Raw genomic sequence first — 27,921 nt, forward strand, 5'->3', positions numbered from 1 at the left:
TTGTGGAATTATTTAGAATTTTTGCTTGAAGGTAAAGAGTGAATTTAGTCTGAAATCTAACTTTTTGTAAGTTTTTGAAGAATTGTGCTTTTACTGTATATTCATGGAAATACAGTTCTCTGTAGGATTCTGCTATTCAACATATTTGAAAACATTACTGAATTGTAACAAACTTTATTCCATTAAAAATGACTAATGCTTCTTTTTGACAGCCAAAAATGTAAATCTCTGAACAAAGTTGCTGTTTGACAGTTACGATATAACATTGAGCATGCTATGCTTTGGTACGACTGAAGTTATTGGTCAAATCAAGATTGAAAAATGCCCCATTATCGTCATGAAAGTGAATGTATGTTTTTAGCTAGTGTCTCTCCTTTTCTACCTTTTCTGAGAGAGAAAAGATAGAAAGGAGAGACACTAGGTAAAAACCCCACAGAGAAATACAATGACTGTAGCCAGGGCAATCTGCCTTTACTTGACAATTATACCATGTTGTTTGTGTTTCAATAAAATACAGGTGGCGCAGCGACCGCTTTATCCCGATAACAACTCCACAGGTTAAAGGTTTGTGGCAGCGTGTTTTTGATCTTCGTTTTGTACGCAAGGGTGAGGTGCCAATTGTAAGTTGGTTGAGGTTGCCCACTCATTCGCACTAGATTTGTACACAGCGCTAGTGCACTCAAGCGTAAAATCTTTTGTGCCGGATGAAGCCTCATTTAACATATTTGAGAATTTGACAGACGACTCTGAAACCGTACAGGATGTTCCAGTCTACTGAGCACTTTTTCTTTGGCATGCCCCTGACACCTGGCAGTTTAGTGGCTGAGAGTGGAGTAAACTTTACGCCTGCTAGAAATATGTCTAAATAATGGCTCAGGGAGTGTAAGATGTTTTTGATATATTTAAACGAGGTGCAGACAGACAGAGTTTGAGCTAATTTTAGCATTTCCGTCGATCCAGAGCAGCCATTAACACAATAACACCAACATAATTTAAATAGGCACACATCTCGGGCGATCGTAAACAGCTTCTGTTTCCTATGGCAACCGAGCACGGGAACCTTCTTTGTAATCCCTGAGCCAATTGTCCATATTGCGGTACACGTGATTAGCCAGAGAAGATTGGACTTTGCAGTCCAGTTTGAGCAAATGCTCTGAGTTGGTCAGGCGTTCGTATGCTAATGAAGTGCATTATGCAAAGTGCGAATATCCTATCATTTGACAGTCTGGAAAACAGACTGGAAAGCAGAAGGGAGGGAAATAGCTTTAAAGCACTTCAAGACACATTTTCCCCACGTTTCCCTTTTCCATGACGGTATCAGATAGCATGTGATTAAGATTTTGGTAGGAGCCCCAGTCAGACGAAATCAAAATGTGGTGGGAACACTTTGAAGGCAGTGGTTTTGAAAATGTGGTTGACACACACATTTTTATGAGCAGCTTTCCCATTTTTCCACTTTTTACCCTTTCTCTGTAGTTTTCCAGCCACTGCTGCTCAATGCCAAAGACCTGTCATGATGATAAAGATCCATCATCACATCTCACCATACACACTGTCACTTTTCATCACTGTGCCTCTTCATATGCTCTCTGCCAGTGCATCAGAGATGGATTTATGTATGTGTGTGCTTCCAACCTTCTGCAGCTGCTGAGACGGTTTTGTTCCCTAAGTGAAGGCATATTGACGTTTTATTACAACATTAACTCATCTCATAAACAGTTTGAGATTAAATGAGCCCCTTTTAGGGCTTTATGGTTGACTGCATGGGTTTTTGTATAAATGTAGGGTCTTATTCTCAAGCCTAGCGCAACATCCAATCTAGCTGTGTAGGTAGAGTGTCGTTTCTTTTGGTATTGTCGTAGACTGGCGCATTTCGAAAGGTGCAAATGCGCCATTGCAAACACAGCCGACTTGCTTCATGACCAATGGAGGCTCCTCCTGTCAATCTCTCAATCAAAATAGAGGCACACAAACGTTGACGTTGAGGAAGCAGAAATAGATTCGCCGGAGTGCATGCAGAAGATCGAAGCATGCAAAGTATACATTTGTAAAGATTGTTATATGGCTTCTGAATAGTTTACTGATGAGCTGATCATTTCAATTTGAAGGAAATACACATTTAAAACATGCAGGACGGTGGCCCTCAAAAATCAGAGTTGGACATACCTGCCTTCGACAAAATAAAAGCAGGTCTGACTTGTGACACAGGTGCAATTTTAGTGGATTTTAGGCAAAAATATTCTGTGGTTCTCTGATGCGTGTGGCGGATATCATGCATAAATATGACAATAGCATGCATCGAATCCTCTGAATCATTGTAGAAAGAATCGATTAACCCATTGTCCATACCACTTTGTCTTCCCGGGGGTCGCGGGTATGCCGGAGCCTATCCAAGCAGTCATCAGGCCCTAGGCGGGGTACACCCTGAATTGGTTGCCAGCCAATCGCAGGGCACACAGAGACGAACAACCATTTGCACTCATACTCTTGATGATAATCTTTGATATATTTTCAAAAGCACCCTTTTAACTGTAGCAAAACTGTGTTTGTTGCTGTGTAGGGTAACCCTGGGTTGGTTGTCACACAAAGAAGCATGACTTGGGACGGAAGGTGGTCTCCACTTACTTTTGAGCAGCTAATTTTACTTCATCCATAACTGGAGATCTTCTCACAGTTTCTTAACTTACTTTGCGCACGTTCGTTATGACTTTGCCACAAAGTCTGTGTGCTTCACTTGCGCTGAATCTAAAGGGAGTGCAAGAAGCTGCTTTGATTAGCCAAAAATCAAGTCGGCTAAGTTCACTCCCACATTGGTGCAAATGCCAATTTGTAACTGCGCCCTTCTACAAAATTACCAAAAGAAACAATACACTTCCCATGCACACTCGTTCAACTGCATTTTGTGCTAAACTTGCTCAATTATGGTTCCTTACCCTGATATAGCAGTATGTACATGAAGTCACAGTGGTGTTTAGTGGGCTGTCTTAATGGAGATTCACATTGTCTGTTGTCATACTAACAAAATACTAGTCTTCTCCAGAACTGTACTCCAGTTCACCAGAAGCATCTTTCTGTGTATTTATAATACTCACAATCTGAAAGAATATCATATGACAATCTGGATTTCATCTGCATCACATGTGATCTTCATCAGTGCCACGTTTAGATAATTTTTTTCCCCAGTAGGAGGGTACAACATCTGTCAACTCATTTTGTTGGTTAACCACAGAAACTGGAAGAAACCAGACACCAGTTACCATGCTGACCACTGTTCTACATAAAAGGCCTTTTAGTATCCTGCCAACCCCATTGGAATTCATTGACAGCTCTATGGCAAAATGTTGAAGCATAAAGTCTGATTTGGGTACACCATTTAGAGCCAACACTCACATGGCATCGCACGCACGCACGCACACACACACACACACGCACGCACGCACGCACGCACACACACACAAACACACACACACACACACAGTTGTTGAGAAAAGCTTGTGGTCTGCTGTTTTGTCAAGTTCTTCTCATGCGGTAGCTGTGCACAGTGATTTTTCCACTATAAATCCACAAGAGCAAATTTAGTTGTGGGACAATGCCTCTGTGCCAATTTTCAATACAAACACACACATTGGAATCATACAGGCGGATACAAAAACTAATTAAATTCGCAAAGGATCTTGGTTTACGTAAATTTGCATCATAAATGGGCAGAATCTAATTTTCACTGGTAAAATTACTGGTTATCAACTTATTATTATTATTTTATTAATTAATAGTATGAAATTGGGAATCGGCTTAGTGGCGCACTCGTTAGCATCTCCGTTAGCATTTGTGCACAATTTTGAGATGGTAATATGGACAAAACCTGTCTATGGTACTTTGTAAGATATTATTGTGGATGTATGTATGGACATATGTGATATTGTGAAAAATTCTAAGCATTAGCTATGGATTTTTAAACATATCTGAAACAATTATTGGAATGTTTTAATTTTAAAACTATTTTGAGAAACCTTACAATGTACTGTACATTATGATAACACATTTTCGCTCATCTTTCCACAGTGTGTAACTGTGATCTGGCGAGGTCAGGCTTTTTCCAGAAGAAAGGCGAGTACATCTGCACAGCAGACTACCAGCGACTGTACGGCACACGGTGCGACCGTTGCAACACTTTCATCACGGGCGAGGTGGTCTCTGCTCTGGGACGGACTTACCACCCCAAGTGCTTTGTCTGCGGTGTCTGCAGGTACATGTGAGCACACTCGCCATCACACATCACAGTTGCAACCACAGATTGACAAAATCCCACCGCACACCGAGCGACACCTATTCATGGTGGATCATCACCAACTAGTTTTGCTTTGTTTTAACATTTGCAGGTGAATGGGGTCACAGCATCACAGATCTAACACCTGATCAAAAATGCTGTCTCTATTGAATATTTTTTTATGACAAAAATTATGCTGTTTTCCTTTCATTGAGTTAACAGTATTGTCAACAACCACTCAAATAGCCACACTGTTTTCTTCCTTCTTTGTAATATGGTATTATAAAATAGCTAAAGGGGCCAGCGTAACCGGCTTCTATTTTGTCCCTTCTTCCTTGCTCGCAATGGTTGTGTGTGCGTGCCCCTTCCTAGCTATAGGCCATTTGCCATTACCCCTCCCTTCGTATTGAAACTGCTGCCGGGTTTTGGCAGCAGAGTTGCTTTGAGTTTGCTTTTTTTTATTTTTGGTGCATGTGACTTTCTGCTCTTGTTGGCCATGAGCCGCTGGTGGTGCGCATCTGGTGACTGTGGCCCCTGCATTCGGCTTTGCCCATTTGTGTCGGACAGTTCACTTTGCTATGGAGTGGTCCCCGTGTTGTGTTGACTGCGGTTCCCCCTGTGTGGTCGCAGAGGCCAGATTGACCACTGCCAGAGGTGGCTCAGGTCCGCCCGTGTTGGCGCGTACCAGTCCGGGGAACCGTATGTGACCTACAGCATGTCTGTGCCACTCGAGGTTGCCAGCCAGGAGCTGGCGTCATCTGTTTAGGTGGTAGGCCCCTTTTCCCACTGGTCAAACCAGACACTTCAAGTATTGGTGCTTCTGCTATTGTGTCTGGTCCTTCCAAGAGCAGGGGTGAAGCATTTGCATGCTGGTTTGGAGGTCTCTCTTGCGGGTGTTGTTTTTCCTTGAAAGCCATGTTAGATTGTTTATGGTTCAGTAATATCATAATGTGGTTGCTCAAAACATTGTTTCCTAATAATATGATAATATGCCACTGGTTAGCCCGTCTGCGTAACAGTGCAGAGGTTGTGGGTTTGATTCTGGGTCCGGACTCCCCGTGTGGAGTTTGTATGTTCTCCCCGTGCCTGCATAGGTTTTCGGTTACCTCCAACATTCCAATAACATGGATGGTATGCTCATTGAGCACTCCAAATTGCCCGTAGTGAGAGTGCATGGTTGTTTGCATCTGTGTGCCCTGTGATTGGCTTGCAGTGCATTGTGGTCTATATTCAACTTTTGAGTTGAACATCTATGGTTACTGCTTTTCCAAGTGCATTGGGGGTAATTTTGAGTGCCCTACATTTATGCTCCCCGGGCATTCGGACACCCCAAAATGGCGTAACCCCTATCTGGTGCACTATATACCGAGGCAATAATGTGTACATTCAGACACAGCCCATGTTCAAAGGCCGTCAATGGAGAAGTCATGTCAGTACATTTGGAGCACACTGGAAGAGACAGCAAGAATCCATGGGGCGGATCTCATTTTCCCTGCTGTCTGCTTGCAGTGCTTTTCTTGGCCCCTTCTTTTCTTGATATCCTCCACCTTTTGACAGAGAAATAAATATGCAGTAGTTATTTTTTTTCAGATTTTTTTTTGTCTGCTAATTGTTATGTTGATGATTTTATTGTCTGCACCACGAAATGGTGAAAATTAGACTATTACAGCAAAAAAAAGAAACAGTAAAACAGATTACATGAACCCAGGAAAAAGCCTATATAGTATTTGTATGTCTATTTTTTATAGATCCCAATAATGGTTACAGGATTTCTTTCCGTGCATTTTCTTTAGTGCTTGTCCTCATTAGTCACGGGTGAGGTGAAGTCACTCTCAGCTGACTCAGCAAGTGAGGCTGGGTACATCAGTCAAGTGCAAGACACATGCATGCCAATCACAGATGTTCATATCTACTGTATGAACAGTACAGCTTTAAAAGTTTTCAATTGACCTAACAAGCATGTTTTTTCAGGTGTAGAGTAGCTGGAGAAATCCACACAGGCATGATGAGAAAATGCAAATTCAATTTAAGATGTTCCAACTGACATTTGAACCTAGATTTCGTGACAGAAACAGATGTGCTAGCCCCTCTGCAGAATTACTTTTAAATAAAATGTATCATTGTGACAAGGGATAAAGACAATGTCAAATAGTTTTGACATTTTATCCCACCCTAACTTCCCTGCATTATTCTTCCCAACCTCAATCCTGCCCCCCTTAGTCGCGCTCTTCATTATTACGGTTATCATCTTTCTTCTCTTTATCAGCATCCACATCACAACGCCCTTCTCTGTCATTCCACCATGACCTGCCTTTGCGATTGTCATCATTTCCTCAGCTCTAATGAAATCAGAAAGCAGATTTCTGTGCTAAGGTTTTCATGGGGAATGATCAAAAGGGCAAGCTGCAAGTATAACCAAAAATAGCTTCACTTCGGGGGCTAGTTAAAACATGCATTAAACATCTTAACATCGTAAAATCTTAAAGCGTTGCTGATAAAGCAACTTACTGATGAGGCCAAGGTCAAATGTCATATCTGCACTCAATTTGAAACACATGTCCACTTGTTACTTCCTACCATAAATAAAACACATTATTGTCTTTTCACGCACCACAGGAAAAAGTGCACTTTTCAGTCATACGTGTGAATGGAGTGTCATTTTCGCCGCAGAGACAAAAAAAAAAAAAGTGAAAATGGCAAGGAAAAATCAACGTATAAGTTACGATCGAAGAAGCTGGTTAAAGGTAGCGCCACTATCTTTTTACCATTGAATGGAATATTAACGAGGGAGTTTCTACCACAGGTAGAGGCCTCTATGCAAAGCATCCTAATGCTATTGTTTTGCAATTCAAAAGAGCGACTACGTTCACATGCAGTCAATATCCGGGTTAAGGCCATTTTGGGTGTCTGAAAAAATCTGAATAACCTGTTTAGATGGCTGAACAAACAGAGATACTTGTGCATTTAAATATCCCGCACATCGACGTCATGGCGCAATTTGGACGTCATTTGCTCTTGTTACTTTCTACCATAACCAAAACACATCATATTCATGTCACTCACCATAGGAGTAAAGATGTCTGTTTTGCCCTCACACCAAAAGTGTGCTTTTCTGTCGGATCTCCGGTTTCCGCCATGACTGTTTACATCATGTTGTGTGAGTTGTGCACTCAGCATAGGGACTTATTCACACAAATGTACTCTTAAAATACTCAAACTGCGGTATTTTCACAGTACACAGAAAATCACTGCATTGAAGTTTTTCTCAAGGAAGCTGCGCAAACACTTCCCGTACTACAAAGACCAAGATTCCTTTGAATTGTAGTGCTGTCAATACAAAACTCCCAATTTCAGTGTAGTTGTGACATTGCGTTAAATCTAAATATCAACGGAGTAAATTGTTTTTCAAATCCTTTTCAACCTACTGCATCTTCAATTGAATACGGTACCAGCCACCAAAGAAGTGTGACCCATTGAAATCTGAGGATTCCTGTAAAACCGGATTGTGGATTTTTCCAGAGAATGTGAATTAGATTGAAATCCATTTGGAACACATTGCACACTTCTAATCTAAAATTAACTTCATATTGATCCAGACGTTATATTGATCATCGCCAGTGATGTACATGCGGCTCATCTACAGGTTACTTCGAAGGAGCTTGTGTTTTGTTCATTCACTTTTTAATACATCCGATACAAGCAATCCAATCAGAAAACCATGACTCCTTACTGTTGTGATTAAAAAAGTGTGCAGTTTAATGTTAGTCAGCAACTTCACAACAAAAAAATATGGTGGATTTCTACTGTTCATGCAACTCCATGAATGTTCAATATGTATTGTATGTGTATGTGTGTTTCATGTATGAAGTTTACACATTTACAGGACATGTGAATACTTTCTTCTTTACACATGTAATAGGACTTTCCTTAGTTTGTAAGGTGTAGGCAGGGATTAAATTTAGATTTTATATGCACATATGTGTAAATGGTTTAAAAATTCCTTTCTCTATAAATCTCGTTTACTCTTAAAGTGCATTACTGTTAATGTTTTAAGTCATGTGAATGTAATGCTATTAATGGTTTGGAAAAGGAATGTTCATTAAATTACAACATTTTCCTCATGTTATTGTGCTTCTTTACACACAAAAAAAGGAAAAAAAAGGAAAGACATGATATTTTGGTTATTTATAGCATAGTATGGTATAATTTTAATGGTCCAGCCCACTTGACATCTACCGAGGCCGTATGTGGCCCACAATGTGAAATGAGTTTGACACCCCTGCGCTAGACCTTAGTACAGCCTCTGGAGCGTGCAGGACAAAAGATTCCTAAGTCACAAGGAGATTTATCAAGGGTCGCCCTCATTTCAAGGTCTCTTCATCCAGAGTGTGTGCATTTCATGAAGGTGATACACTTTGGTCGATGGAAGAATCTGCATGGTTGAAAAGTGTGCAATAGCATACCTTCTCTGCACATTGGAGGACATACCCCTATTGAGTCTTATAACAAGGAAAGATGCTGTAACACGATGATAAATGCCCCTGCCTCTCCTTTTTTGGAATGTGTTTCAGGAATCAAATTCAAAATGATTGGATATTTGCAAAAAACAATCACGTTTTTTTTTACATTTTACACAACTTAACAATTTCATAGAAATTGGGATTTGTAGTTTAAATCAGCCACGGTAAGCAGAGAAAAAAATGTGTGCTCTATTAATGGCAGGGTACGTTGGGGACAGTTGCACCTAACAGAAACAAGAGCTGAGTGTTTTACATACTTAGTTACTGAACCAAGGCAGAGGGAACAAATCTGCCTCAGGGTCTACAGCAGACACAATGTGTGCTGCTCCTCTGCTGGTGACTCCGGGGCCTTTATGCCATTTCCAGGTCTTAGCGGAGTAGTAAATAAGATCATGCTGTAATTTTAAAAGTAATTTTAAATATATATCCATCCATCTTCTATACCGCTTATCCCCATGGGAGTTACAGGCGTGCTGGAGCCTATCCCAGCAGTCATCGGGCAGTAGGCGGGGGACACCCTGAATTGGTTGCCAGCCAATCGCAGGTCACACAGAGACAAGCAACCATCTTAAAAAAAAATATATATATATATATATAAGCGTCACAGTGGAGCACTGGTTAGTCCACCTCAAAGTTCATTGGGTTAGGGTTTAACATACACACATACACACACACACACGCACGCACACACACACACATACACTCACACTCACACTCACATCGGAATTTATATATAGCATAATTTCCGCATTATAGGCCGCTACTTTTTGCACAAACTTTGAAGCTTATAGTCCAGTGTGGTTTATCTATGGATTTTTCTTATTTTTTGATATTGTAAGAGGGTTTGTTTTGGTAATACAGGTAATAGAAAAGAGTCTGGTGTAGCTTTTATATGAACAAAACAGGATTTTTCCCAAATTTTAGCTGATGCATCTTATATTCAAGTGGATGGATATAGCTCACTGAATTCCTGCCAGCAAATTTTGCTATCTCTGGGTTTATTCTCAGCACTTGAACCACTGTTATGTCCTTATTACTGGTTCTAATTCTCTGCCTGTTTTTACTTCCACAGCAAACCCTTTCCCATCGGAGACAGAGTGACATTCAGTGGAAAGGACTGTGTGTGCCAGCAATGCTCTCACTCACTGGCCAAGCCAAATGAACCTATCAAAATCCACGGGCCAAGCCGTAAGTCCAGCATCTGCCTTGCTTTCTCCCTTCTGTTTGAGCTACCCGACGCAGACTCTAATTTGATGTGTCCGTAACCCTACTTTGCACATTTAGCTAATCAAATTTCTGTCAGATCATTGTGCCCACTAAGAATGATGCATTTTACCACACTCATCATTCATTTGTCACTACCGACACAAGACATTGATGTACAGGTTCCCATACAGGGATTAAAACTAGTTGTAAATTAATTCACATTTTAATCTCGGATGTATTGGAATAGCTTTCCAGAAAATGGATTAGACTAGACTTCCCTAGACTAGTCATACTCTTCTCCTACCAGTTAAACATTCTGCTGTCTCAAGGAAAGACTAGATCTTTTCCAAGTTTAAATTAAGAAGCCTGGCTTGGGGAAGGTTTACTTCAGAGTAAAAGATGAAAGGGCGATACAGTGAAGCAATGGTTAGGGGTTAGATTACGGCTTTGGCCTTTCTGTGTTGAGTTTGCGTGTTCTCCCCGTGCCTGCGTGGGTTTTCACACTGTGAATTGCTTGCCAGCCAATTGCAGGGCACACATAGACCAACAAGTTAAGTCAAGTCTCTGAGTTGACAGCTTTGCCCCTCTTTTCACTCGAGATTCCAAAACATGGGGCCACAAATTCACAACTACACAACTTCAAAGTTGATAATTGCCCAAAAGTCCAATGTCAGAACACCACTTTGGTTCAGATCGGGTGGGTATCTAGGTTTCACTGTCATTTTCTACATGAGCATTGAGGTCAGCCAGCAGAATAATGGAGTCCTCAGAAGGAACACATAGTCTACCTCATTGATGGAAAAATGTTGGAAAATTAAAACTATAACAACAAACCAAAACGGTAGTGATTTAAAGGGAATAATTAATTTGGTACGTAAAACGCTGACGAATGCTCACTGACTCCGGAGTAACAAAAGATGGTGGAGCAGGACTAAGCTATTGTTCTCCCGGGCTTGCTTCATTCATGAGTACAAAATCCAAATGGTTCCCAAGATGCGTGTTCATCACTCTGTCAGAGTGTGTGATGGTGCTCAGAGGGCAACCTCTAAATGTAATCCTCTGTATTTTTTTAGGCAGCCTGTTCTGCTGAAGTTCTGTGATGTGAATATGATTTGTAAGAATGCAAATGCATGCTTAGAGGGTACAGGAGGTAGTATGACTAGTTTTGTTTATTAGATACGTAACTGCGGTACAATCAGGGGATACATTGAATTTGTAGCTGTCTTTCCATTGTCGATTTTTGTGTTTCTCGTAACAGAGTTTACATATTATACTCCAGTTCCATTTCCCAAAAGATGTTACACATAGATGAGGCATTTAAACTGTGTATTACACACTGTTGATACAGCTGTACATAATGACTTGCAATGAGTTCTGGAAGAACTGCCATCATCAGAAGAAGCAAATGCATAATGACTCAGTAGAAAAAAACTTCACAATGAGAAATAAAGTCATGGCTTTGTTGAACCAGCACCACCACCACTGAATGACAGTTTCAATATAGTATTTTACCAGCAAATACACTGACGCTGCAGCAGTTTTTCACAGTCAAGTGCAGTTTGTCGTGGCTGACAGTTTGCAGAGTGAAGCAGTCTCTTTGTTAGTGGGTATACTTCTCCAAGGGCCAGTTGATCATGTCTAAGAAGATACTCCGAAGCCAAGTCCTAATGGGAATAAGTAATTATTTCCCAAGTACTGTAGTGTGATACTCGGGAGCCACAAATCATGTAAACCCTCATGATCTAAATAGTCCTGTTAGTGATGTGAAATACAGTTAATTGCTGGTGGAGATAGCATGCAGGACCTTTGGCTCATTTTCTTCTTACTTTCAATCACAGTTTTACAATTGTAAGAAGAAACAACATTAGCTTAGCTCAGCATTATACCGCATTTGCAAAGCTATAGATAAGGTGGGCTTCAGCAGATTGGTAGACAAGTATAGAAGGATGCCCAAGTGGGGTATGCACACACACCAAAATTCAACATTGAAATCCGAGAGGCAACATAGGACAAGGAAAACAAATCGCATTCATGCTCTTATTTGCGGTGTACGCACAGACTGAAATCTCCACTGAGTGTCCACCAGGGCTGAACAATTAATTGAAATCAAATTGACATTAATGACGTCATCCTTTTATAGCATCACGTTCGCCCTTCACACCCTGCCACCGAATACATTTTAGCAGCACATAACCTATTTTCTTCATTTTGTTCTGCTACTCAATTCCCATCCCCTGTCTTTCCCTCCTCTGTGTTGTTCTTGCTCTTTTTCTCCAGACTGTGCTGGATGTAGAGCAGAGATCAAGCAAGGTCAGTCTCTCCTGGCACTGGAGAAGCAATGGCACGTCAGCTGCTTCAGATGTCAAACGTGCAACATGGTCCTCACCGGAGAGTACATCAGCAAGTGAGCATGCAAAGACCAACAAAAACCAATATACTGTGGAGTGAGTCTCAAAGTTGAAACCCCTTACAGTCATAAAGTCTCCAAGAATTTGATAATTAACTCTGGGCAAGTGATTTTCTATTTCTTTAACTTTCTGTGTTTTGCAACACATTTCAAAATAAGCCTCGCACACAGAATCATGGATTCACTGTTTGCTTTCCAAGTCAAGTCAAGGTATAGTATCTTTTGATCGCTTGATTGCATTTAACAGTGGTTGACTTTTTAGTGCAACCTGTCACATAGTAAGTGTAAACAGAAGGATGCTAAAAAACTGAAATGTTTGAGATCTTCAATTGAATTTGGATTATTATTGATTTTGTATCAGTGCGACCTGTCACGTAAAGTGTGAGGAGAAGGATGCTAAAAAAATTAAATGTGTGAGATCTTCAACTGAAGTTGGATTATTATTGATTATTTTATTTACACACTTGTATGCCAATTAAAAGGCTATCCATAACATTGCATATACTTTGTAAGAAAGGTTTTAATTTTTTCAGTTTTTTTTTTTTTTTCTTTCCCTTGCCCTCCTCGGAGTCAAGCTCAGGGAATGTCATTAATATTTGTCAACTCTGGGAATGTGACTTGACTTGGTTTTATAATGGCAACAAATCAACTCAAACAAGATACAAACAACAAACAACAAGATAATTCCTGCTTTTATAATTATCTGAAAACATGTCAAAACAGCAAACTGGATCCACGAAGGAATTGAGTTTGACTATGATGATTCCTCTCTAGTGTCCACTCCTTTTTCAGACATGAAACTTAGTATTACAGTTTTTTTTGTGTTCTCGGTTGTAGGGATGGAGTGCCATACTGCGAGGCGGACTACCATGCCCAGTATGGGGTGAAATGTGAGGGCTGCAGCAGATACATAAGTGGAAGGGTTCTGGAGGTGAGACTCAAGAACACTTTCAGAAGTGACACAATGCTAACTGAGTTTTAGCTGGGAGGATATGCACAGTAATTAAGAAATATTCAAATAGGAGATGACTGCGCTAACTGAGAATAATCAGCCTTATCACAATTGAGCAGTCACATTTCATCTGTTTAAGCCCCGCTGTGCTTGGGGAATGTGCGACTTATGATTAGACTATGATAAACATTTTGACATGCTCAACCAGACTGAAAAAACCCATCTGCATTCGTCAAGCATAGTCCACTCTATTTAGGGATAAAGTGGTTTAAAGTCAGTCATGGGGTTTTGGTGTACTATAAAACTATGTTTGACCAAAACCTGTGGTACAGTTTCAAACTGTTTTTACTTTATAACCATTGAAAAGTTTAAGTTTACGTTATTTAGTGCCATTACAGGTACAAAACATACTGGAAGGCTGTTCTCGTGATAGTGGTAGTTTTTCCCACGACAAAAAAAATCACTTTGCAGAAAGGTGGAATCCAGATTTAATTCAAGATAATGTTTCTAGATGCAGAGAATGCAATAAAATAGTTTCTGCAACTTTTAGTCTCCCTGGTCACTATCAATATTTAATAATTTTAAGTGAATCCCATGTGCTATTCCTTTTGGTTGGATTTAATTGTCGGCTGTCTCTCTCTGTGCTTTTGTGGCTTTTCTCTTGAGACTCTAAAAACATGCAAGTCAGGTTATTTGAAGACTCAATTGTGCATAGATGTGAATGTAAATGTAACTGCTGTCATCCATTCCCCTCAAAATGGCTTTCAAATGATTTGATCTGCGATTGACTGACGTCCAGTTCATGGTGTACCCTTCCTCTCGTCCAAAGTCAGCTGGGATAGGCACCAATTGCCTGTGACTATAATGAGAGTACAATAGAAAATGGCTGGATGAATTAAAGTTGCATTGTTTTCAGTGAAAGTATCTATATATATTTTTTTTTTTTCTTTAATCATGATAATACAGATATGATAATTGATACATCTGGTGATAATTGATGCATTTTTACCTTGCTCCTCGGTGGATGCATATATACAAGTACCCTTATAAATTTTAAACATTAAATATACATGTGCTTTGTGTAGTTAGTTGTGTAGTTCTGTTGTTCAAAAACTATTTAAACTCAAAATATAGTCATATTTGAATTCAAATATTTGGATTTGGATTCAAATATTATAACCATCCATCCATCCATCCATCCATCCATCCATCCATCCATCCATCCATCCATCCATCCATCCATCCATCCATCCATCCATCCATCCATCCATCCATCCATCCATCCATCCATCCATCCATCCATCCATCCATCCATCCATCCATCCATCCATCCATCCATCCATCCATCCATCCATCCATCCATCCATCCATTTTCTGTACCGCTTTGTCGCGGGCATGCTGGAGCCTATCCCAGCGGTCATCGGGCAGTAGGCAGGGGACACCCTGAACCGGTTGCCAGCCAATCGCAGGGCACACAGAGACGAACAACCATCCACACTCGCACTCACACCTAGGGGCAATTTAGAGTGCTCAATCGGCCTATCAAGCATGTTTTTGGGATGTGGGAGGAAACCAGAGTGCCCGGAGAAAACTCATGCGGGCTCGGGTAGAACATGCAAACTCCACACAGAGAGGTTCGTAGGTGGACCCTCTGAACAATAGTCGTAATACATTTTTGTGGGTTTTTCCTTCAGCACTTAAAATTATTATTATTTTTACTATTGTGCCATAAGTGTTGTTTCTTACATTATTCTTATTTATGTCAAAATATGTCACAAACACCACATCAAAAGAGGGACGGGACTAAAAAACAGAAAGTTGATTGTTTGAAAAGTGGAAAGTCTCTGGTAGAAATCTACATAGAAAAGAGGCAGAAAGGTTAAAAAAACAGAAGGCCAGAGCAAATGGACTTGAAATGTTGAATGGAACATTTATGAGACTATTTGGATTGGAACTAATGAAAGAGATTAGCAGAGATTGATTAAATACCTTTGGATGGTTTTATGGCATTAGGATGTAGCGCACGCACACGCACAGACACACGCACGCACGTACACACACACACACACACACACACACACACACACACACACACACACGCACACACACGCAGACACACTTCTTGTCCCTGAGCTCCTTTGCTCATCAGAACGTTTGGTGTAAAGTGCTTTGTGCCTCTCTTGAGTTATTTATAGACACAGAGACATGTCAGTCTTTATCTCTAACTCCCTCCCTCTCACCCTCTGTCTCATTCCTGCTTATACTATGTATGTCTCACTCAAGGAACGCTCCTGTGCACGTATATTGTTTTCACCACTGCTGCGTAACGGCTACTCGTACGATGCTAAGCAAACTTAAAGGAGTGCGCGGAAACTATCAATCAAACGGCGCACACACGAAACAAACGGCAGTCAGACAAACGGCACAACAGTAGTAACAATGAAATGTATGTACTTACTTTGTGTCAAAGACGCGCACAATCACAGCAACATACTCAGTCGATACCAGCAACCTTTAACTTACCGCTGCGCACAAGTGAATGGGTATAATGTCTCAACCCTGAATGTAAGACGACCCCCATTTTTTCAGTCTTATTTCAATGCAAAAAACATTGTCTTCTATTCGGGCCAATACGGTACAAATCGAACCACAAGACTCCCATGCCTGAAAGGTGAAATTGAAGTCCAAGTTTGAAGCAAAAATAAGTATTTTGTCAAAATGCATTGCATTTAATCAATAGTAAATTTAGAACAACCTCTTAATGCCTCAGGTTTCAGCTGTTGTGCAAATACTGTAGCATGTGACCAAAGACACTAACTCTCTGTTCTTGGAAATCAGGAGACAGAAATGCATCCCTTTTGACTTTAACATGATTAACATGACATTAGATGATTTCCTGCACATCGTAGAGAACATTTTTAGTTACGATGATCGTATTAACAGCATGCAATAGCCTATATGAGATCTGTGTGGGTGCATTAAGATAAACAGCTCAGGTCTCTGTGGCACACACCATACATGTTGGCAGTGTGTCTATAAATAGCAATTCCCTGATGGTGTGTCAGAAAGGTAGAGTTGATGGTTTGGGGGCACGCCTCAGACATCAACTATGTACACTGAGGCACGTGTGACGGTAAGAACTGCATTTAGGACGAGACTGAATTAAATGGAGTGGTGTTTGCATAGGTGTGTTGCCACCACGTGCATGGTGACATTTTTCTTTCCGTATCCATGACACACATGCGTGCGCACGCATACAAACATGCACAGCGCATTGTCCACATTCACTTTTGCACATTTGCTCACTTTCTCTAATTATGGAAGGGAGGAGAAGAGGAATGGGCTTGCATGTGATTCCAACAAACAGGCAATATTAAGATGATGTCTCATGATGTCTCAAGAACTATGAAGCCATTGTGATCATGTGTTAAACAGATGACACATCTAAAGCAGGATTGCACTGGAGAAATATTTGAAAAACAAAACAGAGTTACATTTTTTCTGCTAAACTTTTTTCTGCCAAACTAAAATCCTCATGCTGATTTCTAATCGTTGTTCGTTTTTTTCGAGCACGTTGTTATGTTCTCTACCACTTAACGTACAGATTATCAAAATTCCACTGATCAGCTGTATTAAGACGGTAGTCAGAAGAGTTAATTATGATTGGAGTCATCAACAGCTATGTGGCAACTTATCACAGTTGAGATAGTGCCGTGAGAGTAGGTGCAGCTCCCAATGGGTAAGTCTGTGCTCATGCTAACTTTGGTGGTCGTCTTAATATTTGGCTTCAAGTAACAGTGTACGTAGTTTTGTGGCTTGTTTGAAAATGGCAGGCGTATTTTTAGAACTGGGTAGATAAAAGATGCACTCGCTTGTTTAATTTGATACTTGATGGGTGGATGGATTCCCCCCACCCAGACACTGAACTATTTGTGTGCATTAAGGAGTCAAGTGTCCATAACATGCCCCCTTTGAGATGGTATTTGTGGTTAAATCTGTTGCGAATATTTGTTCTCCTCTTCTCTTTCAGGCTGGAGGGAAGCACTACCATCCAACTTGTGCCCGCTGTGCTCGCTGTAACATGATGTTCAAAGAGGGAGAGGAAATGTATCTGACAGGTGAGATGTGATGCAAAACCTATTCATCTGTCCATATTCACCTCTGTCCTTCACTCTACTTCAGGGTGCGAGGTGTGGCACCCATTATGCAAGCAAGCAGCAAGAGCAGAGCGGAGGCTCAGGGTGAGATTGAAAGTATTGAAGTTTTAATTGGTTGGGTTAAAAATGAAACTGTGGGTTTCTCAATATGTACTTTGTTTGGTTTGTTGCTACCTCACAGCACAGACGCTTGTCTGAGACCTCCATCTCTCCTCCAGGCTCTTCCATTGGTTCTCCTAATAGAGTTATTTGTGTAAGTAGCCAATTGTCTTTGCATCTTTTAGACCTCCTTGCTTTCACCAACACATCGATATGACTTAAATAAGAACACAAAAGCACTAATGAACTATACGTGAAAAGAGTGTTCGACACCAACCCGAGGGCTGCTGCTCACTCCCATGGCCTGTTCACTTTCTTTGCTCATTCATGTCACAAATTACAGTCCCTTGTTGTGGTATTGAGCAAACAGCACAACAAGAAACTAACTACTAACTACATACAAGTGTGTCTTGTTATCCTTCCCATAATATCTTGTATCCATAAATGTTCATGGTTACAGTATCCCGTCAGAGTCCGAACCGGTGCATCTTCTCTGCACAGTAGCCAGCCACTCAGCTCACCTTTTTTGTACGAGCTCTTGATGCACCATTTTCTTAAACTCATGATTATTGTATTTTTATTGGCAAAATACTAGACACAAATTGTGATTGCAGAATATTGTGGATGGTCAGATGTACAGTAAGTTGTTCATAGTATTTAGTGTATTTAGGACTCAATAAAGTTACCCAAGTAGTAAGCAGCGATAACTGTTTTCCAGAAATCCATTTCTATAGGGTGTGTGTCATGGCATTCTGCATGGCGAACTGCTGAGTGTTGCTGTGTGTTGTCAGTGCGTGCAAGTGGGGGTCTCACTCAACTCTGCTCGGCCACACTTGCCTCTCATCTCTTAATCAATGACCTTTGTGGTTAAGGTGATGGATGAGGGACAAATGTAGTGTAAACACACTTGCCTTCCATGATGTTTCCGCTCCCCCTCCCGCACTCTAGCTGTCTTTCCTCCTGAAGGTCAACAACTTCTCAAACCCTTCAGACGCATGCACACACATTGGCGTACAATTAAACAGGTGCTTGCACAGGCTTTCATGCGTCTGCTTTGAGTTCTCTGTTGCTGCATGTTCTGTTTGCCATCACTCATGGACTTCATATTTCTGGGTGTCGTTCATGTGGTTGCTGTTGTGTCTGTGTTGGTGGTTGTATGTGCGTTTGTCCTCTCTCCAGGCCAGATTGGCGAATGAGTTCCTAGATTATAAGGACCTAGCTGCCCTCCCAAAGATCAAGGCCATATATGAAGTCCAGCATCCAGACCTCATATGCTCCTCATACCAGCCCTACCAGAGATACACCTCTGATGACAGGCTAGACTTGACTTACAGCTATGGGGAGGTACAACTGCTACACACTCCAGGCCAAATGTGGCTCTGGTCTGTAATTTAAGGAGAAATTTTAAGTTTTTCCAGATAGACACTCGAGGAAAAATGCTTGTGCGTTGCACATCTCTTTGCACATTGCATTTGTATTGGGGTTATATGAAATGTAATACTTTACATGACTAAATCAAACAACTGCAACTTGCAAGACAGCCACTCAAACATGTATTCAAATATAATTCACTGTCCTGTTTATCCAGTGTCTCCAATTTGAATTTGTGTTATTTCAAATGAATACAAACCGCCCCTGATCGTAGCTCTTTATAAAGTCATCAAATTCACCCTGTTTAAAAGTATGCTTCTCAGCTTGCCTGCCAAGGGGCAGCACAACTGTCCATACTTAATCTGTATTGATTATTTTTGATGTGATAAAATGTTTGGACTTGGAAATAACATGTCTGCCTTCTTTGATTTTGCAGTCACTTGGGACACTTTCTCCGTATTCTCAGGTAGGCATTCCCCTTCGCACTGTTACAGTAAGACCATTTAAGATCACTCTCAACCACTTCTGTGTTTTTATTTTGTCATCTCATCTCACGTGTCAAGGACTACAACTGCCTGGACATGAAGCAGAGGCGATGCTCCAGTCCAGGTTACATTGACTCCCCAACCTACACTTGTCAAGGCATGTCACCCATTGCGCTTCGCTCGCCGCAGCACTTCGGTTACCCTGGTGAGCATTTAAAAATCGATACTCAAGTCGATGTGTGTGTATGTATATAAAAATGTGGAATTTACTAGGTGACTTTCGAAACTGCTATTTATTTATTTTTCATTTTGTGTTGGACCCTCATATTCACCAATGCTTTGGTATGATTGGCTATAGGATCCGAGAGTGGCAGGAGCTCACCATACTACGGCCAAGAGGGACGGTCCAACACTCCAACCCTCATCCACCCCCCAAAACATTTTCATGTACCTGGTAGGACTCGTCACCACTTCATTACACGAGCCACTAATCACTCGGAGGAACAACATCAGGTTCCTCGGGACTGACAGGATGTGAATAATATGTAAAAGGAGTCTTGTTATACAAAAGAGAATTCCTTTTGGTCTATCCTCTTATACAGCATACTTGACCTGATTTAATCATGCTTCGCAACCTCTCCCTGTTTCTTCATCCCATTGTTCCAATAGCAAGTCACAACCTCTAGCCTTTCCTCTTTTATGCCACTGCGTTTCAATTTCCCATCTCCTCTTTCTCTCCTCAGCCACAGGGGAGCCCAACATCTACAGGAAGCCTCCCATCTATAAGAGAACGGGTACAGTGCAGTTAGCCCCGCCTTAGCCTGCCTGTCCTCCTGTCAGTGTAGTCATGCTGTGCTTTGACAACCATGTCATTATTGATCTATCGATGTCTTTCAACAGACCTTTAGGACCAACTATGGATTAGTATTGACATTCCAGTTAGTGTTATTTCAACTACAGCAATCTAAAAACAAAACCTAGCTTGCAAACTCTAACAGCAATTTGACTTCCTTCATTTACAAGTGGTGAGACTAGATTTACGGGTAAGTTTTTGCCACAGACCTTGGAGAAAGTCAACTCTGCTCAGCCATCATGTTCCAATGTGTGGGGAAACACAAATAACTTTTAGTATTTCATGTAAAGTATGAAATCACGATAGAGATTATTATGATTCGACCTAGATTGTTGACCACTATTTGGCAGAAATCCACTGGAAGCTGCTGTATTAGCTGCTGTATTTCAATACTTTGTCTCCTAACTCAAGCTGTTACTTTCTTCAACTTGACCAGAATGTTCTACTAGAAATACTCACTATCAACAGCTATATTACATTAGCACAGTATTTTAGCAAGTGGCCTTGTTGTTAGTTCCGTGTTTGTGCATGTTGGCTTTCATGGTCACTTTGTGAATTTTGTCAACTTGTGTACCAACACTTCTGTCCGTAAAAATGATGCTAATTACATCACAGGCTGTAATCTGTCTTTGCACTAATCCGATTTTTCAAACCATCAACGTAACCTAACATAAAGAAATATGATGTGAGACCAAATCCCCAAGATTTGCATGGTTTTGGATTACTAGCCTGTTATGTACTACTTAACAAACATGTTTATTTTATTTCATATCAGTCAGTTTTCTGAGAACTTGAGCCCCTTATAGCCTACGGAAATATCTTGATAAAATGTCACACAGTGTCCCACAGGGGTGCTCCAGTAACATTTCCCTTTTCTTTCCACCTCTTTTTCCTTGCATCCAATCACAATTTTTTTTCCCACTACCCTCCACCTCCACATCCTGCTCCATTTAACCCGGTGACCTTGCCACTGTAAGTAATCTCCCTTGTACTTGCTGTTTTGCTCAGTCGGTCCATGGATTATATTCATGTCTGTCTCTCTTCTTGTTTTGGGAACTCCATGTCAGCACAGTACAGCCTACACAACTTTACTGTGAACATACTTGTGTACTTGTGATTGTGGCGTCAGGCAAGTGGAAAGTGTGTGTCCCGAAGATGACGATGCCCGTCGCTAGTGTCATGCATTGTGTGGATTGGAATTCAATGCATCATGGATCAGGGCCGGCCGGCATGGTTACTGGCCCACAGAGTGATGGGGCGATCCATCTGACATTATGCTGCATGTCAAACTCATTGACTTCCATTGACTGTGCTTTTGTGCAGAGTGGCATCAATGTGATTGCTTCACACTCATGAAATGACTGCCTGCCTCAGGCTGGGCCAGTATCGGACTCAGGTTAAAGAGGCTTATTTTCTTGCTGTTGGCTCAAACATTGATCTCCCCGAAAAATGACGTAGGGAAGTGAATGTGGCTGTGAAGGACAATTATGAACGGTTTTCTTTCCAAGAAATCTCCTCTCATCTCATGTTCCTGTATTAAGGAATTTTCTGAAATGCAAACTCTAGACTAACAGCCCAAGCAGCCAAATTCAATTTCCATTTCATTGTTTACATGTACATTTCAAGTCTCACTTTGGCAGGTACCTGATTGACATTTGCAACACAAACCTGGTTTGGATCTAAACATATGCGTGCCTGTGACTTTACGGTGTAACAGAATTAAAAGGAAACAAAATGTAGAATCTAAATGTTGCCTCAGGGCTCATTGCAGCACTTTATTAAGAACTATTTGTGCAACTCAGATTTGTTTGACCTACATATGTGGTACAATCAAGAATTCTACCAAAATCTCGACCGTCTCATTTAAAAAAGCCAACTTTTGGAAGTGAACTGTTGCTTTCTTAGGTTGGCCACCATCTAAAATGGCACGCAGCTACATTTATTTTGTTTTACCGCTGCACCCTATCATAAGGAGCCATCTACAGGCCTTGGCAATTCACTCCTCAGGCAGGTGTGAATGTGAGAACAGATAATGCCACGTAATGCTTTTGTCACAATTGCTGGAACTATTTTTTGCAAGCCACACACGCACACACATACAAGCTGAAATTAATTTTCTGGTATGAATCGGAGCATAATTAAATTTGTAGAAATCCTATTCATCTCAGCAAAAACACTGTGACACATCTATTTTCATTCTGGTTTTATGGCTGCAACCCCATTTCTCAGCTGGTATTTGAATATTTAAAGTGGCAATAGCAGAGAAGTAAGCACATTTCAGATGACTAATATGGGCACGGCAAACCTAGTAATTCAGAGAGACTACTATTGAAACATTTGACAGACCAGATTGTCGGGTTTGATCGGTCTATGATTAGGTACATATGTTTTTTTTTTTATCTGCTTTCCCTTTCTCTCCCAAATGCCTCTCTTTTTCCACAGGCAATCATTTGAACACAGCAACCAAAAGCAGGACCAGCGAGGATATCCTGAGATCCTCAAGCCTGTCTACCTACTCCCCTGAGTCATACCCCCAGTCCGAGTGTGACTACTATCCATACAGCAGCTCCCCCAGGGGTATGGAAGACTCCTTTCACTCCATATGGTTTACTGCCTCTTCTGGGCTCAAGTCATCAGAGTATACTTGAGTTTATTTTCACTCATAAGGCAATGTCTTGTATCTGTCTGTGTTGCCGCTCAGCCTATCGGGTACCAAGGAGAAGGTACTCAACAGGAGGAGATGAAGAGAGTTGGAGTCACAATCTTCAAAGAGTTAAGAGCTTCATTATTCGCTTCCCCCTTTACTTCAACATAGTGTCAGAAACAGCATAAATTATGCATATCTTGGGGTATGGTACCTAAACGATCCCCTTTGTTTGTTCCTCTTGCACTACTTGGGCTCTGCACGTCAAATTTTCAGATTGGGAGTGGCATAGGAAGGATGATCTTAAAGGAGGAGATGAAAGCCAGATCTGGTTCCTATGACAACGACCCCTGGGGCAGTGCAAGGAATTCTCGTAGCGGGAGCAAGGAAACCCTCAACACTACAGGCTATGGCTCCACGGCTTACAACAACACTATCAATGGATGTAAGCAAGCACCTTGCTCCCCTCATGCACCCGCTTCCCATATGGCACGACAGGTTCCAGAATGAACCAGTACCAAGTGTCCGTCTCATCCTCCCTCCAGCTTTGAGGTTGTACTAAACTGTCAAATATAGGACAAGTAGATTTAGCAGGATTACACAAAAAATATATCAATAATATCTTTAATCTCCAATATCATAATTTGGAGCTAGGGTATAGATACAGGTCAGGACTGAGTTTGTGGTTACTTATTTACTTGGCCTATAAGAGCTCGTTAACATTATTTATCAATTATTTAACACGAACACACTAACTTTATTCACCTCGACTGGTGCTCACGTAGAAAAAGACCTTCATGTCTGATAAACACCACAGACCTATCCTGTCCAATAACTACAGTAGGACCTTTCCACTCTGTACTGTCTGACTTGTTTGAAGAACACTTTGTCTCCTGTTTCATACTTTTCATCTGTAAGCTAAGCTGTTTGCGTAGTGCTGTTCTTATACTTTCAGAACATTCTACCTCGGTGAAAGCTCTCCTGGCCCCAATTAATTCTGATATTTGCTGACCTACTTTAGTGCTCAGAGTATTTCCCTCCAAAGCTAGTAGTTTATCAACTAATACAGAAGAGAGATTAAGGTTTTGACCAAAAATGAGCTGGTGTGGGCTGTAACCATGCACATTGATCATACTGTTTTTAGCCATAGGAGCCCGATCTAAAGCAGTTTGCCATCCACACCAATTTTCCTATTTCACTTTCAAGAGGATTTCTGTCAGTGTCATTTTGTCTCCCTCCAACAGTCCGTTATTCCACTGACTGTCTGCTGCTGTTGTCTTTGTCTCGATATTGAGGTTTTCTACCATGTCCTTTATCTCTTCATTGTTGAACTCTTGGTTGTCAGTGTAGATCCATTTTTCCATACTTATCCAAGAGTGAATGAAAAAGTTGACTATCTCTGATGGCCTGATTGAACCTTGTGAAATGGTCAATGATGTGGAGGTACCATACACTAAGTTCCAGATCATGAAAGTCCATTGCCACAGTCTCATTGTACTCCGAGGCTAGGAGCAACCCAACTGCTGGCTTGGATTTAGTCCGACTGTATCTTTTGTATATTTCACAGTTTTTAATAATCTACTGTAGACAGGATAGTCCTGATCAGTATTTCCAGTGCTTTGGATGAGCAGCACTCATGGACTCATTTCTCTGTTGATGCAGGTCTGTTTTTTTATGTCACTTGAAATTAAAGTGAGAAAAGATAAGTATCTCTAATATAGTGTATCATTTCTTTAATAGAATAACTTAAAATATCTGTTTGGCGGTACGTATAAATTGGTTTACAATGTGACAGAAAACGTTTTCCATATTGCCCAGCAATATTTGAATCTCTTTTTTGTAGCCCTTGACATTCACGTTGTAGCTTGTCTTCATCTGCGTTCCCTTTTTCCCCCACCAAAGTGCTTCTTTTCACTTGCATGCACCATCGCTTTCGTCATCTCCCTTCTCGTCCTCCTCCGACTTCTTCCTCGCCCCAGACGTGACATTTCTACATGCTACTGTTCTTCATCACTCTGCGTATTCATGCATCCATTCATGTGTATATGAAACCCACTCATTCTCCTGTGCACAGCTGGTGTTGCATAGCCTGGTTTATTTATGAGCTGTAAGATCTCTCATTAAAGCTCTTTCTCAAATGGGAGGGGACAGCACTCTGTTGGTTCTCGCTCTTGATTTCTGTTTGATTCCTCTCCTTACTGGGTCTCTTTCTTCCATATCGTGCTTGTAATGATGTGTGATCCTCCCTAGCTTTAATAATAATAAAACATTTCATTGCTGTGTAAATTTGAGTTCTTTTTTTATTTGTGAAGTTAAGAAGTTCTAATGATCTTCTCATTGTTTGCCTCTCACAGCTCCCCGATCCCAATACAGCACTGATAGTGGTGAGTAGATTGGTCTGATTAGCAATATAAACACACAGCAGTTATGCAAATTTCACATCCATTTGAATTGCAACATTTTTAAAGTATAACATTGTCACGGAAAAATGTTGGCATTTCAGATAACTCTATTGTACTGTACTACAGGCACCCTCAAATATTTGTTGCTAGTGAGCGCTGTCTAGTGGCAGCAGTTTGTCACTGATGTTATATTTCCATAACATGTCTTGTGCAGGACTGATGTGTCAAACCTGGAAAAATGATATTGCACCACTGTAATACTTTTAAATGTTTATGTTTTTATTTTAGATTTTGTTTGCAAGTCTGCCTCACTTCCCGGTTATGGACGCAATGGCATACAACGGGTGAGACACCAGTGAATCACACAAAGCATTTTCCTGAAAATATGCAAAATTTGATCCTTGTATGTAGTGCAGAGCCTTGAAAAAATATTTTAAAAAGTAATCCCATTAGAACTGTCTCACATTTTTTTACTTTACCATCACAAACTTGAGCGTATATTGTTTTTATGACTTGCTGAACTGACCCTGTTTTACTCAAAATCACCTGCAGCCTCAAAGTGCCGATTACTACCAGTACCAGTACGACAGTAGTAATGAACTCAACTGGGGAAGCAGAGGTATATGGAAACATTTCTTAAGCATGTGAATCTTTTTTTGAACAAGTGAATCAAGCAGTATCCATTGCACTAACTCAACTATCTTTTATTTGGATTACAGCGGAATACAAGGTAAGCTCTTTAAACTTAATTCTATTGAGATGTTTTGAATTATTCAAAAAGTAGTAATGGATGAGACATCGGATTTTTAGGCCTGTTTGAATTCCCTTGCAGATTTATCCCTACGAAGCGCTTATTGTCACCACCAGAGGGAGGAACAGGCTTCCCAGAGATGTTGAGAGATCCAGACTGGAGGTAAATTGTACTCTTTCTTCTAAAAAAAGAATATATACTAAGGAAATAATAATATATAATAATAAGAAGAATAAACAGTCACCATTCGACTTTGCACTGTATTACTCAAGTGTTGCTCGTCCAGATAGACAGGATAATGAAGAAATTTCACCTGAGAAAATAAAACAGGCAGTACATGTTAAAGGGATCTTCCTTCTTTGTCCCAGCGTCACCTCTCCCCAGAGGAGTTTGTCCAAGTGTTCGGCATGAGCATCGAGGATTTCGACAGGTTGGCCTTATGGAAGAGGAACGAGCTAAAGAAACAGGCCCGACTCTTTTAATCGTGTGTGAATGTCCGTCAAATACTGCCATACATTTAGAGAGGAACTGATAAACTGCGGAGATTCCATGCACTGTTCACTGCCATGGCTGAGAACCTGTTCTAGAGCTCGTCAAGCAACCAACCAAATTGTGGGCACACCAGCACAGACTTGTGTGGTTCAGAGACGTATTCACACAAACAGTGCTTGTGTGATCATGTGCTGGAGTAAGATGAAAGCAATACAGACTTGGAAGTGTAGATGCCATCTTGTACTTTTCTTTATTGTGAAAGACTGAGGTAGGCATGTCTGCCCCCCCCACACACACACACATATATACACACAAAAAGAGCTGCCCGACTTTGACACCATAAGAAGAATTTTGGCTTTGCCTTATTTGTTATGCTTTTTACATAAACTTTATGAGTGTGCAACACCAGCAATCTGAATAAGTAGAATGTAGTTGAAATATAGCATTTTTGTCACTTTATTCGTTAAAATGATACATAATGATAATGAATGAGAGCTTAAATGTTTGCTTTGTGTTTTTTTTTTTTTGCATTATTATCACTTCTTCCCCCTGATTATGCACTCTTACTCAAAATACTGTGTTCCTGTATACTGACTATCAATAAGAAACAAGCAACGGAAAGTACAGTGCTTCTAAACCTATTTGACTTACAGTAAATATGAAAAAACAGTGTGCAAATGCAGATTAGCAGTACACAATAATTAATGGTTACACCATTTAAAATGAATGACAATGCATTTACTGTGTTTGAGAACATTTGAGTATGTGCAATACACTTCACAGATCACAAGACAAGCCACAGACACAATGTTACCTTTCTGTTTGTTTTGTAGTTCATTGCAATAAAGAGTTGTGCACAGCTGTCATCCAAACAACATCCAAAATGATTATCCAATGATTTTGTAACTATACAGGGGTTATGATGAGTAATTAAAAAACTGCTTTGCAAAGAATTGCTCGTGTTGCTTAAAATCCGGGGTTATCAACATTTTTCATTTGCACACTATTATTTTGGATTTTGCTATTAAAATTAAACTTGTAATTCCCTATCCCTCTCTATGTGTAGAATGTAATTTGACATTAATATAAACACATAGTTACAAACACCATCTCAGCCTCAGGAATATTATTACAGCTACCAAGTTTACGTTGTTAACTGTTTAATATATGCATTGAATAAGTAAGTAATTAGTTAATAGTTTACTATTAAGTTAATTAGAAATAATGCCTGGAGCCAATCTTTGATCAACTTGCTCATTTGAATTGACACATGCTCGGACTGAGGGGTGCACAAAATGGTGTACATCAAGGTTAC

The 27,921-nt window shown here is 40.6% G+C and overlaps 1 protein-coding gene across 5 annotated transcripts in view; it reads left to right on the forward strand.

The window, feature by feature from the left end:
- Positions 1-27,655, forward strand: part of ablim3 (actin binding LIM protein family, member 3) — a 45,551-nt gene extending 17,896 nt beyond the window's left edge. The window contains exons 3-23 of one of the 5 annotated variants that reach the window (XM_088384659.1): positions 4,063-4,246; positions 9,860-9,975; positions 12,271-12,397; positions 13,238-13,331; positions 17,383-17,470; positions 17,535-17,593; positions 17,691-17,762; positions 18,788-18,952; positions 19,416-19,445; positions 19,543-19,669; positions 19,823-19,918; positions 20,208-20,258; positions 22,778-22,894; positions 23,019-23,089; positions 23,238-23,406; positions 25,316-25,345; positions 25,652-25,707; positions 25,916-25,982; positions 26,083-26,093; positions 26,196-26,276; positions 26,483-27,655. In XM_088384659.1, the coding sequence (XP_088240785.1) occupies positions 4,063-4,246; positions 9,860-9,975; positions 12,271-12,397; positions 13,238-13,331; positions 17,383-17,470; positions 17,535-17,593; positions 17,691-17,762; positions 18,788-18,952; positions 19,416-19,445; positions 19,543-19,669; positions 19,823-19,918; positions 20,208-20,258; positions 22,778-22,894; positions 23,019-23,089; positions 23,238-23,406; positions 25,316-25,345; positions 25,652-25,707; positions 25,916-25,982; positions 26,083-26,093; positions 26,196-26,276; positions 26,483-26,596 (1,925 nt within the window). In that variant the 3' untranslated portion in view covers positions 26,597-27,655. Of the gene's footprint in view, positions 1-4,062; positions 4,247-9,859; positions 9,976-12,270; positions 12,398-13,237; positions 13,332-17,382; positions 17,471-17,534; positions 17,594-17,690; positions 17,763-18,787; positions 18,953-19,415; positions 19,446-19,542; positions 19,670-19,822; positions 19,919-20,207; positions 20,259-22,759; positions 22,895-23,018; positions 23,090-23,237; positions 23,407-25,315; positions 25,346-25,651; positions 25,708-25,915; positions 26,094-26,173; positions 26,277-26,482 lie in introns of all 5 variants that reach the window. The other 4 variants (XR_015860234.1, XR_015860236.1, XR_015860235.1 and 1 more) reach the window with 4 other exon arrangements.
- Positions 27,656-27,921: the final 266 nt, after the last annotated feature.

The sequence above is a fragment of the Syngnathus floridae genome, chromosome 1 (assembly GCF_059516105.1).
Source record: "Syngnathus floridae isolate MCC-2025c chromosome 1, RoL_Sflo_1.0, whole genome shotgun sequence".
Taxonomy (NCBI): domain Eukaryota; kingdom Metazoa; phylum Chordata; class Actinopteri; order Syngnathiformes; family Syngnathidae; genus Syngnathus; species Syngnathus floridae.